This window comes from Rissa tridactyla, chromosome 18, assembly GCF_028500815.1.
Source record: "Rissa tridactyla isolate bRisTri1 chromosome 18, bRisTri1.patW.cur.20221130, whole genome shotgun sequence".
Taxonomy (NCBI): domain Eukaryota; kingdom Metazoa; phylum Chordata; class Aves; order Charadriiformes; family Laridae; genus Rissa; species Rissa tridactyla.
Genome location: NC_071483.1, coordinates 4,645,909 through 4,662,554, shown reverse-complemented (window position 1 = coordinate 4,662,554; position 16,646 = coordinate 4,645,909). Strand labels below are relative to the sequence as shown.

General features: G+C 66.3%; 2 protein-coding genes across 2 annotated transcripts; one reads left to right on the top strand and one right to left on the bottom strand.

Annotated features, from left to right (window-relative positions):
* Positions 1 to 5,278: 5,278 nt before the first annotated feature.
* Positions 5,279 to 6,361, bottom strand: GPR3 (G protein-coupled receptor 3). Its single transcript, XM_054223884.1, has one exon. The coding sequence runs from the start codon at positions 6,263 to 6,265 to the stop codon at positions 5,279 to 5,281; it is 987 nt and encodes a 328-aa protein (XP_054079859.1). The 5' UTR covers positions 6,266 to 6,361.
* A 3,359-nt stretch (positions 6,362 to 9,720) lies between these two features.
* Positions 9,721 to 15,952, top strand: CD164L2 (CD164 molecule like 2). Its single transcript, XM_054223885.1, has 6 exons — positions 9,721 to 9,933; positions 11,828 to 11,932; positions 12,529 to 12,606; positions 12,818 to 12,886; positions 13,531 to 13,696; positions 15,409 to 15,952. The coding sequence occupies exons 1-6, from the start codon at positions 9,849 to 9,851 to the stop codon at positions 15,413 to 15,415; spliced, it is 510 nt and encodes a 169-aa protein (XP_054079860.1). The 5' UTR covers positions 9,721 to 9,848; the 3' UTR covers positions 15,416 to 15,952.
* Positions 15,953 to 16,646: the final 694 nt, after the last annotated feature.

The following is a 16,646-nucleotide window of genomic DNA, read 5'->3' as shown; positions in this document are numbered from 1 at the left end:
CTGAGCCGCCCGTTCCTACGGCGGAGCTGCTGCAGCCAGGGCAGAGTCTCTCGGGCTCCGCGGTGCCGCAGGACACTGGCCTTGGCCCCAGCCTTTGATGCCTTTGCCCGGCTGCCTCCTCCATGGGGCTCGGCATCACAGCTGGCCGGGCTCCGGCTTCACAGGAGCCCCCCGTCTCCAAAGACCTATTTAATTTTCTCCTTCAAGGTGGTGTTAGCAACACCCAGAAGATGCTGCCGGCTGCCTTGGACGAGTGGGCTGCGTGTCCTTTCCACCACTGACGTCAGCTTCTCTCCCTTAATTCCCCCTCTGGGACCGAAGCGAGTGCAGGCGCTGCCAGCTCCGATCAGCGTTAACAGCCTGCTCTCCCAGTGTGTGGCAGCGCTCCGCCGTGCCAATGTCACCCCCGACTCGCGCCGCCTTCCCTCGCCAAGCAGCCACGGGTGGTGGGAGAGCACTACCCTCTTCCAACACCCCGGCGAGGGCCCGCTGCCAGCAGAGAGTCCCCGTTTCTTGCACGTAGGTGTGCTGAGATGGCAGCTCGGCCCCTGTAGAAATGGCTGACTCCTTCTCTCTCGCTCTTTCTGCCTCTTTTTTTTTTTTTTTTTCCTTCCCTTTTTTCCCCTCCCTCCTCCCTGCCTTTGCTGTTGCCTACGCGGTTGTGTGGGGAAGGCAAATCGGCTCCCGTGCTGCGGATGGCTTTATCTGTAACTCTTCCATCTGCTCACAGCAGCTCGCAAATAACCACGGGGTGCCAGAGGAATTATGGATTTGGAGCTCAAGTTTCTGCAGGCTGGCAGGGCAGCGGCTCCGCGCCGCCCTCGCCCGCTCCCGCAAAGGCCAGCGCCTGCACCTCGGAGAATTTGAACGCGGCCGGGGGCCAAATTTCCCCCTCCCCATCGCCGTCTCCAGGCCGGGGCGAGTTAGACGAAGCCTCGTGGGTCCTCCATGAGGTGGGGGCGGAGGGTGCTGCCACCCCCCCGCCTCCCCGCGCCCCGGCCGGGCAGCCAAGGGCTCGTGGCACGAAGCTGCTTTTTGCAGGAATAAAAGGGGAGGGCGCCGAAGACCGACCCGCTTCCCACTGCCCCGCTTCCCACCCTGCCCTTTGCTATCTCCCACCCGGAGCAGCGCTTTGGGACGGGCTCTCCTCCCTAAGAAACACCATCCGATGCCTCCCCGGGGCCACGGTTCCGATGGGGACGATGCTCCGCAGCCCGCGCCCCGCCGGGAAATGCCTCCCGCTGCCTTCGGCATTTGGTAAAACGCTTACAAGCGGGGCCGCGTTTTCTTCATTTCCTGCCTGCTCCCGCTTCCAAGGAAACAAAAATCCCCCAAGCCAGGGCTGAGGTTTCTCATTTAAACCTAACCCGGGCCAATAACCGGAGCTGCTCGGCCCTTCCCGGGGCCCGGCATTCCCAGCCCGGCCGCCCGCCGGGGTGCAGGGGGGGGATGTTGGGGCTCGTGCTCCCCGCTGGGACGCACCCATCGTGGGCCCCCCAGTAAATCCCTGGGAGCAGAGAGCATCCCTGGGACGCGGCGTGGGCAGCTCTCGCCCCTGCCCCAGGCAGGTCAGTCGGGGTCGAGGGCCGTTTTGGGGCACCGCTGACCTCCCTCCATCCTCCAAGCTGGCAAATCCCCCCTTTTTTTTTTTTGGCACCGGGGGGAGCGAGGGCTCTCGCCCGGCAGGAACCAGCTCTGCCTTTGCCATGGTTAACCCCAGCGCTCATGTCCGGTGTCCCCGCTCCCGGCAAGGTGGCAAAGGGCAGACGCTCGGAGCCGGAGCCGATGCCAACGGGGCTGCCCATGGCGGAGAAAAGGAGCAAAACCTGCCCGGAGCCCGGTGCCTTCCCCACGGGTTCGGAGGCATCTGCTGGAAGCCCCGGTGCTGGTGGGGGGGGGGAGGGCTGGGCCTGCCAGATGTGCGCGCACAGCTGGGGGGTGATGGCATGCCTTTATCCCGCTCGCAGCCTCTTAACTCCGTATTTTAACCCCAAAACTGGGCTGTCGGTCTCCCCCTGAGCCTCTCCGGCACATCGGGGGCGTGGGGGTGGCAGCTCGGCACTCAGGCGCCTTCTCGGATGGATTTGGCTGGTTTTTACAACTCCTTTTTCTGCATCTTTCTCCACCAAAAAAAAAGGGAGCGGGCTGGTTATCTCCCAGCTCAGTGCCGCCTGCTCCATCCCCCCCAAGGCCTGGAGCAGCCGGGAATGTCTCCGGACTTGCTGGCTGTGTGCTGGGAGAGCAGCCAGCCCCACAGCGGCGTCGGGGTCCCGGATTCCTCCAGCCCCACGGCGGTGTCGGGGTCCTGGATTCCTCCAGCCCCACCGCAGTGTCGGGGTCCCGGATTCCTCCAGCCCCATGTTCAGCCTCGGCTTCCCGCATCCATCCCGGCAGGAGGGAATCGGACACAGGTAGGAGCCAAAGAGTGAGTTTTCCAGCCGGGAAGCGGCAAGTGGGGCAGCCACACACTGAGCCACGGCCACCGTGGTGTCTGGTGGCAGCAGGGGACGGGGCTGCGAGGGGTGACATCCTCAGGGGACCCATAGTGGTGGGTACAAGGGCTCCCGAATTCCCGGCGGGGGTGGGAAAACAGGGATCGGCAGCCCCTTGGCTTGACGTGGTGCCACGTGGCTGCGTCCTGGTGGCTTTTGACGCCGGGCTGTCCCTGCAGGCTCACCCCCAGCTCTTGAATGCTGTGATTACTCCCCCCCCCCCCCCCCCCCAAGATGAATTTGGGGACACCACCGGCTTCGGCACAACCCTGCCGGGAGCTGCAGCCCTCTGCCCGCCCCACGCCGGCCAGGGTTGGGGGGAGCCCGGGGTGGGGGCCCAGCAGACCTGCGCGGTGCTGCCTTTACGTTACCTGCTTACACGCCCCCGGCGTGTCCCCCTGTCCCCAGGGGAGGTCACAGGGACCCCCGGGAGCAGGAGGGAGCGGCCGGGATTGCTTGGAGAAGCGGAGGGGCTGGGGCTGCTCCCTCTGAAGGCATCAGCAGGGGAAGCGCGAGGGGCAGAAAAGCTATTTAAGCTGCCGCACGATGTTGACATAAGAACAACCAGGTCTAAAACTGCCCTGTGAATAAAGTGGGGCTGGGAATTACAGGATTTTTCACTGCCGGGGCTCGGGAATTATCCCCTGGCTGAGGGATGGAGGGGCCTCAGCTCAGCTTCGGGCCACGACGGGCATCTCCAACCCCTGAGCTTTGCTCCTTTCCGCTTGGCTTAACCTCGGCGGAGCCCCAGATTCCTCAACCCCGTCCCCAGCGCTGATCCCAGCCCCCGGAAAGCAGGGGCAGTCGCTCCGTGGGTCCCTCGGCCCCATCTCCTGCTGCCGTAACCCCTTTCCAGCGCTCGGTTCGCTCCAGAAGCGGGAAGAAAATCTTTATTTTCTTTGCAATAAACAGCACCAACCCTCCGGGCTGCCACCGGGTCCCTGAGCCCAAGGTGAAGCCGAGCGTGGGGGGGGTGGAATGAGGGATGGGACCGGCACGCATCCTGCACCCCAGCACCCAGCCGGGCTCCGGCTGCTCCTCAGCCTTGGGCTCTGCCACATCCCGGCGCGTCTGCGGATGCACAAATGCCTGTAAGAAACCTGCTGCTCCCCGAGCGGGGTGGGCAGGGGCACGATGTGGGGGGGGGGTGTGGGGGGGAGAAGGCGGCGGGGGGGGGGTGGGGGGGGCTCTCTCGGGGCGCAGAGCCCTGCTCCCGGAGGGGACGAGCTGCCCTAATTAGCTTTGCTGTCATTAACCCTGCTTTCCCTGCGTGCAAAGAGCGTGGGGCAGCAATGCCCAGATGCTATTTGAGCAGTGGCTCTGGCAGCACGGGCATTTCGCTGCTGGGGGCGGGCCGGGGCGGGGGGGGGGGGGGCCTGGGCAGAGCCTCGAGCCCTCCTGTGTCCCCCCCCCCGCCCTCCCTCGCCGGGGTGCAGGCAGCTGCCCGTGACCTTGCCGGGATGGAGGCGGCGATAACGGCACAAGGCTGGATGCAGCCCCTCCGCCTGCCGGGCGCCGGGAGGATGAGGAGGATGAGGAGGATGAGGATGGCCATGGCCCTGGGTGCTGCTCCCCGGGGCTGGCTCCTGCTAACAGGATGCGATGGGGCGGGGAGGGTGGGGGGGTGGGAAGAGCTGTCAGTTGGGATTTCTTAGCTGGATGCAGGGAAACGGAGCCCTGCCCGGACCGGGGGGCGACGGCGCGGGGGCCTCAACCCGCTCCCCCCCCATGGGAGATGCCGTCCCCTCCCCGCCCCGGCATCAAACAGCCCCACCTCGTATCACAAATTACTTTTATTCCCTCCCTCCCACGCTTGTAAACAAGAAGCAGCCCCCCACCACCACCACCCCCACAACTCACCCCCCGCCCCCCCGCCGCCCCCGGCTCTGCAGCACCCCGCCGAGGGCTCCCCTTCCCAAGGGGCCTCTCCACATCCATCTCCACCCCCAAAAATGTGGAAATGCAATCCCAGTGCAAAGAAAGGCTTTGGCGGGGGGGGGGGGTGGCAGCTTTGGGTGCCATTGGGGGGGGGGCACAGCACCCGGGGGTCCCCGAAACTGCTGGGTTTGGGGGTGCGGAGCCTCCGGCAGCACCCTCCGCCCGAAGGCAACGAGCACTAGAGGGCAGCAAGTCCCAGGGCTGGGCCGGCGTGAAAATCCTATTAAATAATAATTAAAAAAAAAAAATAAATAAAGGGACGGACGGCTGGGAGAAGGTGTGTGTGGGGGGGTGGTGGTGGTTTGAGTCCCTCCTCCTCCGACAAAGGAGTCTCCCCCCCCTCCGCCCCCCTTCCTTCCCCAAACGTATGAAATATATTTTAAGAATCTGAGGTAAATAACGAGGCTGTGAAAAAAATAAGCAAGGGGGGAGCAAACATTCCAGGTGTCGCCCCCCCTCCCATCCTCCCCCCCCCCCCCGCTTAAAAAAATAAAGCATCATAAATAGTTTTAAAGAAAATATGAGGCTCTCCCCCCCGCCCCTGTGCGTGTACACGCATAAATATAGATTATATTATGGATAAAAAATATGTTTTTCTCTCCTGTAAGTTCAAAAAGTGCAAAAATAGAGGGGGGGGGGCTATGCCTAAAAGGATGGGGCTGGGAAGAGCAGCTTGATTCCAAGAGCTCCTGTGACGGTCTTCATTCCCATCTTTGGGAATGAAAAAAAAAAGGGAGAAAAAAAAAAAAAAAGGAAAATCCCCCAAACGCGATCGGGTAAGTGAAAGGTGCAGAGAGGCTGGGGGGGGGGAACACACATGGCGGGGGGGGGACGGACACAGACCCGTGTCAGACGTCACTGGGGGAGCGGGAGCGGAAAGGCATGGTGGAGGAGAAGCAGCCGCAGCACACGGTCCACAGCACTTTCTGGATCTCCTGGTTCCTGAAGGCGTAAATGACGGGGTTGATCATGGAGTTGTAGGTGGCGGGGAGGAGGGTGACGTAGGTGTAGAGCGCCGGGGAGCTGGAGTCCCCCAGCAGGCAGTAAATGGCGAAGGGCAGCCAGCAGGACGCGAAGGTGCCCAGGATGACGGCCAAGGTGGCGATGCCTTTTCGGGTGGTGACGTAGTGGGAACTGGCCAGGAAATGTCTCTGGACGGCGATCTGGTGGGCGTGCCGGCAAACGATCTTACAGATCTGCACGTAGAGCTGGAGCATCACGGCAAAGACCATGAAGAAGGAGACGGAGAGGATGATGAGGTGGTTCTTGGTCAGGGGCTTGACGATGCTGCAGGTGGAGGGCTCCTTCAGGCAGTTCCAGCCCACGACGGGCAGGAGCCCGTAGCAGATGGAGGCTCCCCAGGTGAGGATCAACATGATGTAAGTCCTGGTGACCGTCCTCTCCGAGTAGTAGGTCAGGGCGTTGTAGAGGGACAGGTAGCGGTCGATGGTGATGGTCAACAAGCTGCTGACGCTGGCCGTGAAGGAGGTGACCAGGAGCCCCACCGTGACCAGGCTGACGGCCTCCGACGGGATGAAGTAGACAAAGGCGAAATGCAGGATCAACCCCAAACCTGCCAGAAGGTCAGCCGTGGCCAAACTACCGATGAGGAGAAACATCGGAGCCCGGAAAGCTGGGGTGTAGAAGATGACCACCACCACGATGGCGTTCTCGCAGGAGATGATGGTCCCGGAGATGCAGAGGATGACGTCCCAGGGGTTCAAGGGCAGGGGTTGCACCACCGACTCCAGGTCCAAGGAGCTGCCGCTGCCATTCCTGGCCGCGAACCAGCCTTGCTGGCCCTCGCTGGAGTTGGGGGGCCCTTCTTCCATCATGCTGCCGGAGCTGAAAGCGAGAACAGCCCCCTCAGCACCCGCTGCCCACGGCGGGGACCCACCTGCGCCGTCCCTGTGCCCCCCAGCCCCAGGGACAGCCCTGCCTCCCCCCAAAAGTTGTCTCCGGGAGGGGGGGCAGAGTGGGGTGTGTTTGGGATGGGGGGGGGGGTGTCACTCGCTGTTTGCTCCCAGGGGATTTTTCTGGACAAGGTGGCTTGGGTTTAATTGTTTTCCAAGAAAAGAAAAATAAATATGTGAATAGAAGGGGGGGGGGGGGGGGGGGGGGCAACTCAGCCCGCCCCTGCCTGCATTAGCTGCGGGGGGGGGTGTGTGCATTGCACGATTTTGGTGGGTAAATAGAGGGGAGCAGGACCGGCCCCCCCACACCCACCCCCAGGTCTTCGGGGGTCCCAAGCAGCAGGTGAAGGGGGCGGCCTCGCTTAGCGGAGACCGGGAACCGCGGGGGTGGGAAAGGAGCCCCGTCTCCCCCCGCCCCGTCCCCATCATTCACCCCCCAACCGGGGGAATCCCCACTTACCTTGGGGGTCTGCCCCTCGCCGGGGCACCCAGGCAGGCAGCACAGCCCCTCGGCCCCCTTTCCCTTTGCCCAAGCGGCCTCACACCCCCTCCCGGTGCACACCCCCCCCCCCCGGTGCCCGTGTTCCCCCCCCCCCCGTGCCGGTGTGTGTCCCCCCCCCGGTACCCAGCACTCACCTGCCGGGATGCTCGGCCCGGGCTGGGGGTCCGCTGCCATGGGCGCCTCCGAGTTATAGTGACCGAGCCCCGCCGGGGGGGAGCGGGGGGGTGGGGGGAATTTGGTGTGTGTGGGGGTGACTCACCGCCAGCCCCCCCTCCGCCCCCCCCCCCCCCCCCCGCCTCACTCCCGCTCCCCCCCCAGCGCCGTTCGCCCCGCTGTGACGTCAATGGCGCGCCGGAGCCAATCAGCGCCCCGCGAGGCGCGCGCGCCGCATAGTAATCACGCCGGGGATGGAGCAGCCCATTCATAAAAAACAGCCCCCCCACGCCCCGGCCCACGCCCGCTCGCCTCCACCCGCCCCCCCACACACACCCGCGCCGCCCCCGGGACCCCCTCCCCGGCCCGGGTCCCCCCGCCACGTCCTTTCAAAGCCCTTGCGGGGCCGTGCTGCAGAGGAGGGGGGGCGCCGGCTTTCCCCCCCCCCGCCACCATTGCAGAGGTTTGAGGGCTCCGCTTTGCACGCTGAGCGTGGGGTGCGGAGGGGGCGGCCCTGGGGGGAGAAGGATGGGGGGGGGCGACGAAGCCAGCTCCTCTCCCGCACACCCGGGGGTGCGCAGTGCCCTCCCCCCATCCTCCTCTTCCCCGCGTGGTTCTTAATAATTTATCACCGGGAGAACCGGGAAGGCCTGGAGGTTGGGGGGGGCTCCGGGAAGGGTGGGTGGCAGGGAGCCTTCCTCCCTGGGGGAGGAGGAGGAGGCGTGAACCGCCTCCCCCCGCCCCGGGACTCTCCCCCCCTGCTCCGGTTCTTCCTTTCAAGCCTTCCTCGGCAACCGACGGGGCGGGGGGGGTTTGGGGGTGTTGGTCATTCCTGGCCCCGCTGCTAAAGCGTGGGGGGGGGCGCGGCGGTGCTAGCGGGGCTCCCGACCCCCCCGGGGTTCTCGCCAGCGCCGCGGTCGCCCCTTCGGTAGCCCGGCCCGGCCCGGCCCGGCCCGGCGAGAGCTGTCCGCGGTGCTGAACGGTGGTGGCGGGGGGGGGACGACAGGGGCCGGCGGAGGGATCCTCCGTAGCCCCCCGGGAGGGTGACGGTGACCCAGGGAGGGGGCTTAGGGGGGGTTGAAGGGGGGTTAGTGAGGGGGTTGGAGGGTTTTTGGGGGGTGTGAGTGCGCAAGTGCGCGTTGGGGGTGCGGGGAGAGCGTGCAGCACAAGGGATGGGTGTGCCGTGACCGCAGCGTGTGCAGTGAGTGCAGGGTGTGCAGTGTGTGCAGGGAGAGTAAGGTGTGCAGTGTGTGCAGGAAGTGTAGGGTGTGCAGGGAGTGCAGTGTGTGCAGGGTGTGCAGGGAGAGTAGGGTGTGTGGGGTGTGCAATGTGTGCGGTGAGTGCAGGGTGTGCAGTGAGTAAAGAGAGTTCAGGGCGTGCAGGTTGGGCAGGGTGTGCAGTGAGTGCAGTGTGTGCGCTGTGTGCAGGGAGAGTAGGGTGTGCAGGATGTGCAGTGAGTGCAGGGTGTGCAGGGACAGTAGAGTGTGCAGGGAGTGCAGTGTGTGCAGTGTGCAGGGAGTGCAGTGTGTTCAGGGAGAGTAGGGTGTGCGGGGTGTGCAGCGTGCAGGATGGGCAGGGTGTGCAGTGGGTGCAGTGCGCAGACAGTGTGCAGTGCACACAGTGCACAGCATGTGCAGTGTAGAGGGTGTGCAGTCGCAGGCAATGTGTGCAGGGTGTGCAGTGCGCGCAGTGAGTAAGGGATGTGCAGTGTGGGCAGTGAGCACATCGTACATGCGCAGTGAGTAAGGGATGTGCAGTGTGGGCAGTGAGCACATCATACGCAGTGAGTACAGGGTGTGCAGTGTGTGCGGTGTGTAAGATGTGCAGCGCTCAGGCAGCGCATTGTGCGTGCAGCCCGCAGGGTGTGCAGTGCCCACGCAATGCGCCGCGCATGCAGCGTGCCGTGCTCCGGCAGCGTCTGCAGGGAGTGCAGGGCACACACAGTGTGCAGTGTGTGCAGTGTAGAGGGCGTACAGCGCACAGGCGGTGTGCAGTGAGTAAAGTGTACAGAGTGTGCGCAGCGAGTGCAGGGTGTGCAGTGCGCAGGCAGTGTGTGCAGTGTGTGCAGGCAGTGTGTGCAGCATGTGCAGTGTGTCCAGGGTGTGCAGTGTGTGAATGGTGTGCAGTGTGTGAAGTGTGTCCAGGGTGTGCAGTGTGTGCAGTGTGTGAATGGTGTGCAGTGTGTGCAGTGTGTGCAGTGCAGTGTGTGCAGTGTGTGAATGGTGTGCAGTGTGTGCAGCGTGTGCAGGCAGTGCGTGCAGCGTGTGCAGTGTAGTGTGTGCAGCGTGTGCAGTGCAGCGTGTGCAGTGTGTGAACGGTGTGCAGTGTGTGAAGTGCAGTGTGTGCAGTGTGTGAATGGTGTGCAGTGTGTGCAGTGGGTGCAGGCAGTGCGTGCAGCGTGTGCACTGCAGTGCGTGCAGTGTGTGAACGGTGTGCAGTGCGTGCAGTGCGTGCAGTGCAATGTGTGCAGTGTGTGCAGTGCAGCGTGTCCCGCGGAGCAGTGCGTACCGGGGGGTGCAGTTCCCGGCGCCCCCGAGCGCCCCCCGCGACCGGGCCATCCCCACTTTTCCCACAGCAGCGTGCAGGCGGCGGGTGGGGGTGGGTGGGATGCATCCCCGGATCGGCCCCCCCCCCCCCCCGCCAGGGGCCATGCCCCCCCCGGGCGGGGCGGGACGAAGCGGGGCCGCCCCTGCCCGCCCCCCTCCGCCGCCGGGGCCGCCTCCCGCGGGCGCGCATGTCCCCGCCGCTCCGCTCCGTTCTCCCGGGAGTTCCGCGGCGTGGCAGCCGACACCTCCCGCCGGGACCGGGCCGAGCCGAGCCTGGCTAAACCGAGCCGTACCGGGCCGGGCCATGGCCCCGCCGTGCGCCGGGGCGTTGCGCTGCGCGCTCCTCTGCGCGCTCCTCTGCGCGCAAGGGCCCGCTCCCACCCGCGCAGGTACGGCCCGGGGGGGGGGGGGGGGGCGCGGGGGGAGACCCGGGGATGGGGGGCGAGGGGAGTTTGAAGCTTTGGGGCAGCTGAACTTTTTGGGGTTTGGGGTTGGTTTGTTTTTTCCGAGGGTTCCCCTCGCCCCCCGCGGGACCCCCTCGTCCCTGGTGGGTCCGGGAGAGCCCCGTTCCCTCGGTTGGCCCCGCTCTGGGGGGAGAGGGGCTCCGTCTCCTGCTCCCCGATGGGGGGCTGGGACCCCCAGGGCCAGGAGGGGTGAGCTGGGTCGTTGCAGGACAGGCGGGGTGCAGGGTCCGGCCTCCTCTCGGGAGAGCGGGGGGATCTCGTGGCGGTTTCCGTGGCGGGGGGGGAGGAGGCGTCACCCTCCTTCCCGGGGTGCCTGCAACTCCGGGCATCAATTATGCAAACCCCAGCCTTGCTTCTGCTCCCCTTCTCCCATCCCCCCCCCCCCCCCCCTCCCCCCCGCGCTGCTCCCGGGACACATTTCCACCCTGACTTATCCCACCGGGACCCACGCGTGTTCCCGGAGCACCCATCGGGATGGGGCTGCCCTCAGCCGGCCCCGCTGCCCCCCCCCCCCCCCCGCCTCGCCCCGCTTTATTTTCCTCTCCCTCCCCACACCTGACGGCAGGAGCGGGAGTTGACAACGTTGGGCTCAAACGTCTGTTCCTGTGCCTGCCGCGATAAAAATAACTTAAATTATAAACCTGCCTGAAACCCTTGCGAACAAAGTCCTACTTTCCCATTGGTTCCCGGCAGGTGTCTAAATGCTGGAGTGGCGGGGGGGGGGGGGGCCGGCGGCGTGCCCACCACGCCGTAGCCATGGCAATGGGTCCGCAGCATCCCACTTGGTGCCTTCCGCCACCAGTTGCCCCCTTTGCTTTTGCCGGGGGTGGGGGCGCGTTGGGAGAAGGAAGGGGCCTCTGGATTCAGGCAGGCATGGCCCGGGAGGCCGGGAAGACCCTAAAAGCTTGGGAGGGGAGGGGGGCGCTGGAGCTGCCCACCCCAAAGGGAGGTGGTGTGGTGGGGAGCCCTCCGCAAAGCGCTGCCGGCGGGGATGGGGTGCAGCTGCTGTGGCAAAGCCACACGCGAGGCCAGGTTGGTCCCTGCGGGACAGAGACCCCCCGGGGAGCCAGCCCCCCGCCATCACCCATCCTCCTCCTGCAAGCCCTGGGGGGGGGTGGTTTGTCCCCCGAGAGCCTGGAAGCGTGTCCAGGGTGGGGAATGGCTCCCGGCTCCTTCCCGGGATGGTGCAAACGTGGGCGTGGGACGCGGCGAGGTGCAGGGGCCCGGCCACGGCTCCCCATTGCAGCCTCCCTCGCTGACAGTCATCGCTGTAAATTAATGATGAGCGGGTGGGGGGGGGGAGGGGGGGGGGAAGAGCTCATGGCAGAGCAGCTCCGCAAACGCCCAAGTGACTCACTGCCATTGCTGGGGCGATGGGGAGCGGGGGGTCCTGCGGGACGGTCTGGGGGGGACAGAGGGGCGATGCTGCTCAGGGAACCCCAACATGGGCTGCTGCCGCCGCCTCCTCTCTTCTAGACCCCCACCAAAAGCTCCGGGGCTGGGGTAGGGGGGGCTTGCCCTGTGCTGCGTCCCGCCGTTGCTGCGGGCGATGGGGTCAGCCCTGTGCGTCCCGGGATGGCTGTGGGGTGTGGGATGTCCCCTCCCCGGAGAGTTGGTGATGCTACAAACACACCTGCAGCCTGTCGGGATGGGTCTGGGAGTGGGTTTGGTGCTGCAAGAGGTGCCTTCGTTCCCTCCCGCTGCATTGTGAGAAATCCCCCTCCATGGAGAAAGAGGGTCCAGCCCCGACCCCGGCTGATGCGGGGACGGATGTCGGCCCGAACCTCACCCTTCTTCCCCCCCATCCCGGGTTTGGCAGGAGAGTGTGGCGAGCTGAGGTCCTGCGAGACATGCACGGCCGGCACCACCGCACACAACGGCACCGGCTGCGTCTGGGTGGGCTGCGGGACCCCCGAGGAGCCAGGTGAGGGGGTCGGTGGGGCAGGGCCAAATCCGGAGGGGGCTCAGCATTGTGGGGGGAGAGTGAGAGGCTCCCACGGCCCCCAGTGTTCTCAGCCAAGTGTTATCCTGGGCCTCTGACCTCCCACCGGGCTTCCCCTGCCGCTGGGCTGGGGCCGTGCCAGGATGGTTCTGGCAGCTCAGCACCCTTGGGTGCCTCATCGCGGCTGCTTTCCACGGTCGAGGTCCACCTCACCCGACCCATCCCGGGTGGAGGCAGGGGATCCGTGCCAGCCGAGCGGGCAGGGGTGTGGGATTTCAGCGTGTTCTGGGTTTGGGGTAACGCTGGGAACCCCCCGCCTCCCCCCTCCATGGAGGTGCGGCTGGAGCAGCACCAGGCGATGGAGGTGGGAGAAAGCCGGCTGGTTGTAAAGCCCTTTGTCTGGGGCTCTTCCCCGCCGGGGTGCAGATGCGAGCCCCAGCTTGCAGCCCCTCAGATGGATGCCCAGCCCCGGGAACGAGCCCTCGCCATCCCAAACCCTTGCACCGGGTGCCCCCACGGGCTGGTTTGCTGGGGTGGGGGGGTGTCCCTTGGGAGAACCTGACTCCCTCTTCCCGCAGAGCCAGGGAGCTGCGTGCCGAGAGGGGCGGCAGAGCGGGAGACCTGCGCGCTCTATAACACCAGCACCCTGTGTCGAGGTAACCCCCCCCTGTCCCCGCGAGAGCGGGTCCCCCCCCAGACCCCGCGGTGCCCCCAGACTCAGCAGCCTTCGGGATGGAGGTGCTGCCGCGGATGCCGGGGCTGTGGGGATGAAATGCCACCCCTGGGACAGGGACATGGGACTGGGGGTGCACGGCTGTGTCCCTTGACAACCCTTTTTCCCCCCCTTCCCCCTGTCACTCCCTCCAGCGGCGCTGAAGTCCCCCACTGAAGAACCTCCACGGTCCCATAGCAAGGAGCCGGTGACGCACTCCCCAAGTGAGCGGGTCTGGGGGGGCGGCGGGGAGGTGGTGGGATGGGGTGGGGGGGTCCGGGTGCCCCAGGGGACAGTGGCCAGTGGGATGGGACAAGCCTCTTGGTTGCTTCAACCTTGGCTGTGCCCCAGGAGGTGCCAGAGCCATCCCCGAGGTCACAGCTCGGTCCCTTGTCCCCCATCTCTGCTCCGAGCCATGCTGCTGCGGGCTGCAGCGGGGCTGGGGGGGTCACAACACCCTGCAGCTCCCCCCCAGGAACCAGCCCTGCTGCCATCCTTGCCAGGAGGTGCCATCTCTGGCTGGGTTGGAGCCAGGGCTGGGAGCGGAGAAGGAGCCTCTTCCAGGAAGCGGGAACTGGAGAGCATTGGGCTAATTACGGCACGTAACCGGAGCCCGGAGCCCTCTGAATTATTGATCCCACTGGGATCCTTTCACCGCTGGCTCCTCTCCCGCGCGGTGCCGGCTGCTCCGGCACGGGAAGGGGCCGACCCCAATCCCTGCATCCACGTCTCCATGGGGAAATTCCAGCCCCGTGCAGATGCTGGGGTCCGTGAGGACCCCAAAACCCCTCTCCTTGGCGTGGGCACCAGTGCTCCAGGGATGCCTACAGCACCCGTAACACCCCCCCCCGGTTTTCCCTGCCGTTAGAGACCACCACCACCAGCGCCCCGTTGACGGGCAGCCCCGAATTTCACCCTCCCGGCTTCGACACGGCCAGCTTCATCGGCGGCATCGTGCTGGTGCTGAGCGTCCAAGCCGTCGTCTTCTTCATCATCAAGTTCATCAAGTCGAAGGACAGCACCTACCAAACACTGTAAGGCTCCCGTGCCGCCCCCCCCCCAAGCCGGCATGGAGGAGGAGGGCGGGGGGGTGTTGGCGGGGGGGACACCCGCACGGGCTCGTGCCACCAAGCTCACCCTGGAAGCCAAAAATGGGGGTCAGCCCCCGGTGCGTGGGGCTCCGTGGCCTGTCTTGGCCGTGTCCTGTCTCGCAGCTGAGTGTTGTCTCCTGTGGCTGTTTGTGCCGGTCCATCGTCACCCGGCGGGGGGGCATTTGGGAGATGGAGGGGGCTCGTCCTCCCCTGTGTGTCCCCTTGCTGTCTGGCTGTCACCTCCTCTGTCTGTTACTGCCCGTCCGGATCCTGGCTCCCAGCCCTAGGGTGGTGGGGGGACGACACGGGGTCCCCAAATCCATCCCCCTGAGCTGAGCCAAGGGGGGTGGGGGGGGCCCGTTGCTCTTCTCCCCCCTCGCCTGGTGCCGTGGGGCTCGCCGTGTCTAACGTGGTGGTGGGGGGCCGTGCCCCGTCTCTCTTTCCTTGCACGCTGCCAGAGAGGACAACCAGTAGGTGCTGGGTGCTGGCGGCGATGGGGAGGGGGCTGCCCCTCTGCACCCCCAGAGCTTCACCCTCCCCTCGCCCCCTCCCCGTGGCCGGGGGTGGGGGGGGGTGCGGATGGCGTGGTCCCTCTCTCCTGGTTTGCACGAAGGGGACGTCCCGGCTGGTTTGCTATTTTCCTGGGAGTCTTTAACGATGGAAGGGAAGGGGGTGTCCCCCCTGTCCCCCCCCCCCCCCCATTTCCATGCATGGAGCCCCGGGCGGGATGCACTGATGCACAGCCCCCCCCACCCCCCCGGGCCCCACGGTGGTAGGGTGCAGCCCCCCACCCCTTCCCCCTGAGCACCCTCGACAGGACGGGAGCTGTGGGGCCCAGTTTGGCCCCAGTTAGAGAGCACCCAGCAGTCCCCCTCCCCACCCTGGGCACCCCCCTCATACCCACCCCCCCCACCCCATTGCCTCCCCACAGCCTTGGGGCTCGCCGGGTGGGGGGGTGTGAGGAGGGTGCTGGGGGTCTTCTCTTTCCCCAGCGAGCTCTCAGGTGCTTTTCCCTTCAGCGTTTTGGCTGGAGCCCCCAGCCCCCTGCTCTGACCCCCCCCCGCCATGTTCCCCGCTTCCGCCAGCCCCTCCGTGCCCGCCGGAGGAGCAGAGCCAGGGCCTTGCTGTGTGCTTTTGCTGTGCCTTTGTGTTGCTGGGGGGGGGGGGGGGGGCGGGGGGCTGTGGGGGGTCCCCAGTCCCCCCTCCAACCTTTCTGTGTGTTGTTTTGGGGGGGGGGTGTGGGGTGTGTGTGCGTGCTGTGTGTCGTGGGGTGAGACTTGTAGCTCGGGTGTCCCCAATTAAACTCTGCGAGGTGGTGTCTGTCTCGTGTCCGGGGGCGGAGGGGGGGGTTCGTGTAGCTGGGGTGGGAGTGCGGGGGGCGGGGGGGGGGGGGGGGGGGGCGTCCAGAAAGCCTGTGCCCCCCCCCTATCCCTCCCCTGTGGGAGCTCCCCCATAATTCCCAGGCGCGGGAATGCCAACCCTCCCCCAGGGCATTGCCACCCACATGGGTGCAGTAGGGTGGGCACTGGGACCCCCCCCCTGCCCCCCACCATCATCCCATCCTTTCTGGGGGCTGTGGGGGGCCTGGACCCCCCTCCAGGGCCAAGCCACCCGGGCCCTTTCTGCTACTGGTTCTTCTCTGTCCTCTGCACCAGGATCTGAGGCCACCGCGCGCCCCGGGGCTGGGGAGATGCTGCCCTCGTGTGTGTCCCCCCCCTCCCAGGGAAGGCAGAGAAGAGGCCAGTGCTGCCGGCGTCCCTGCCCGCTGCCAGACTGTCCTCCCCCGGCTGCAGGACCCCTGCCCACACCACAACTATGCAAAGGTGGCTCTGCCCCGGGGCCGCCCTCTCTGCCCCCGGGGGGACCAGGGTGGGACACGTCACCCACCCCTGGCCCCAGCACCCCCGGGGATGTGCCGGGGGGGGTTCGCACCCAGTGTGGCCACAGTTGCACCCTCCGGTTGCTCCCCAGGGAGGGGCAGAGCAGGGTGGAGGGGGCAAGTTGGGCGTGGGGGTCCCATCCAGCCCTGAATGCCAGCCTTGGGCTCCCTGCTGCCACGCTCGCCAGGAGCCCAGAGGACACAGGGCATCAGGGACACGTGGCCGCGGCTGGCAGCGGGGTGGCCCTTTGCTGGCCAAGCCCCCAGCCCCACGCTGGGCCGAGCCTGCGCCGGAGACCCAATAAAGGATTTTCCTTCTATTTCTGGTGTCCCTGTCGTTGTCACCTGTCACCCCCAGAGCCCGAGCAGCAGGTGCTGCCCCGGGAGATTTTTGGTTGCAAACCCCGTACCCGCAGCTGGGGACGCGGCTGCGTCCTGCCCACGGGTTGGCGTTGGCGGGTGCCTCAAATGAAACCAGTCCTCCCAGTGACCAGGGGAGGGGAACCAGTATGGGTATGGGAGGTGCCATACTGGAGGACAGAGTGGCTCCAGTCTTCCCAGTGACCAGGGGAGGGGAACCAGTATGGGTATGGGAGGTGCCATGTTGGAGGATGGAGCGACTCCAGTCCTCCCAGCAACGAAAGGAGGGGAACCAGCATGGGGAGGGGTGATGCCACGCTGGTGGATGAAGCAACAGGACATCGTCCCCTCCTGTCCTGGGGATGTCACCCTGTGGTGTCCCCCTCCGTGGGGCGCATCCCCTTGCCTGGCTGGGGGGACTGTGTCGGGCAGGGGTGACTGTGGGCTGAGGCTGGAGGAACTGGGTGAACTGGGGGAACTGCTGGCCTGGGCTCCCCAGCGGCAGAGGAGCGTGGCCAGGCTGAGCCGGGGCTCCGCGGGGCGGGGAACCTCTGCGGCCGCATCCAGCCCCGCTAATGCTGGGCGCCCCGGGGATGGCGATGGGGAGGAGGGACGCCTTCCTCCCCAGGGTGGCAGAGGAGGAGGCCGGGCAGG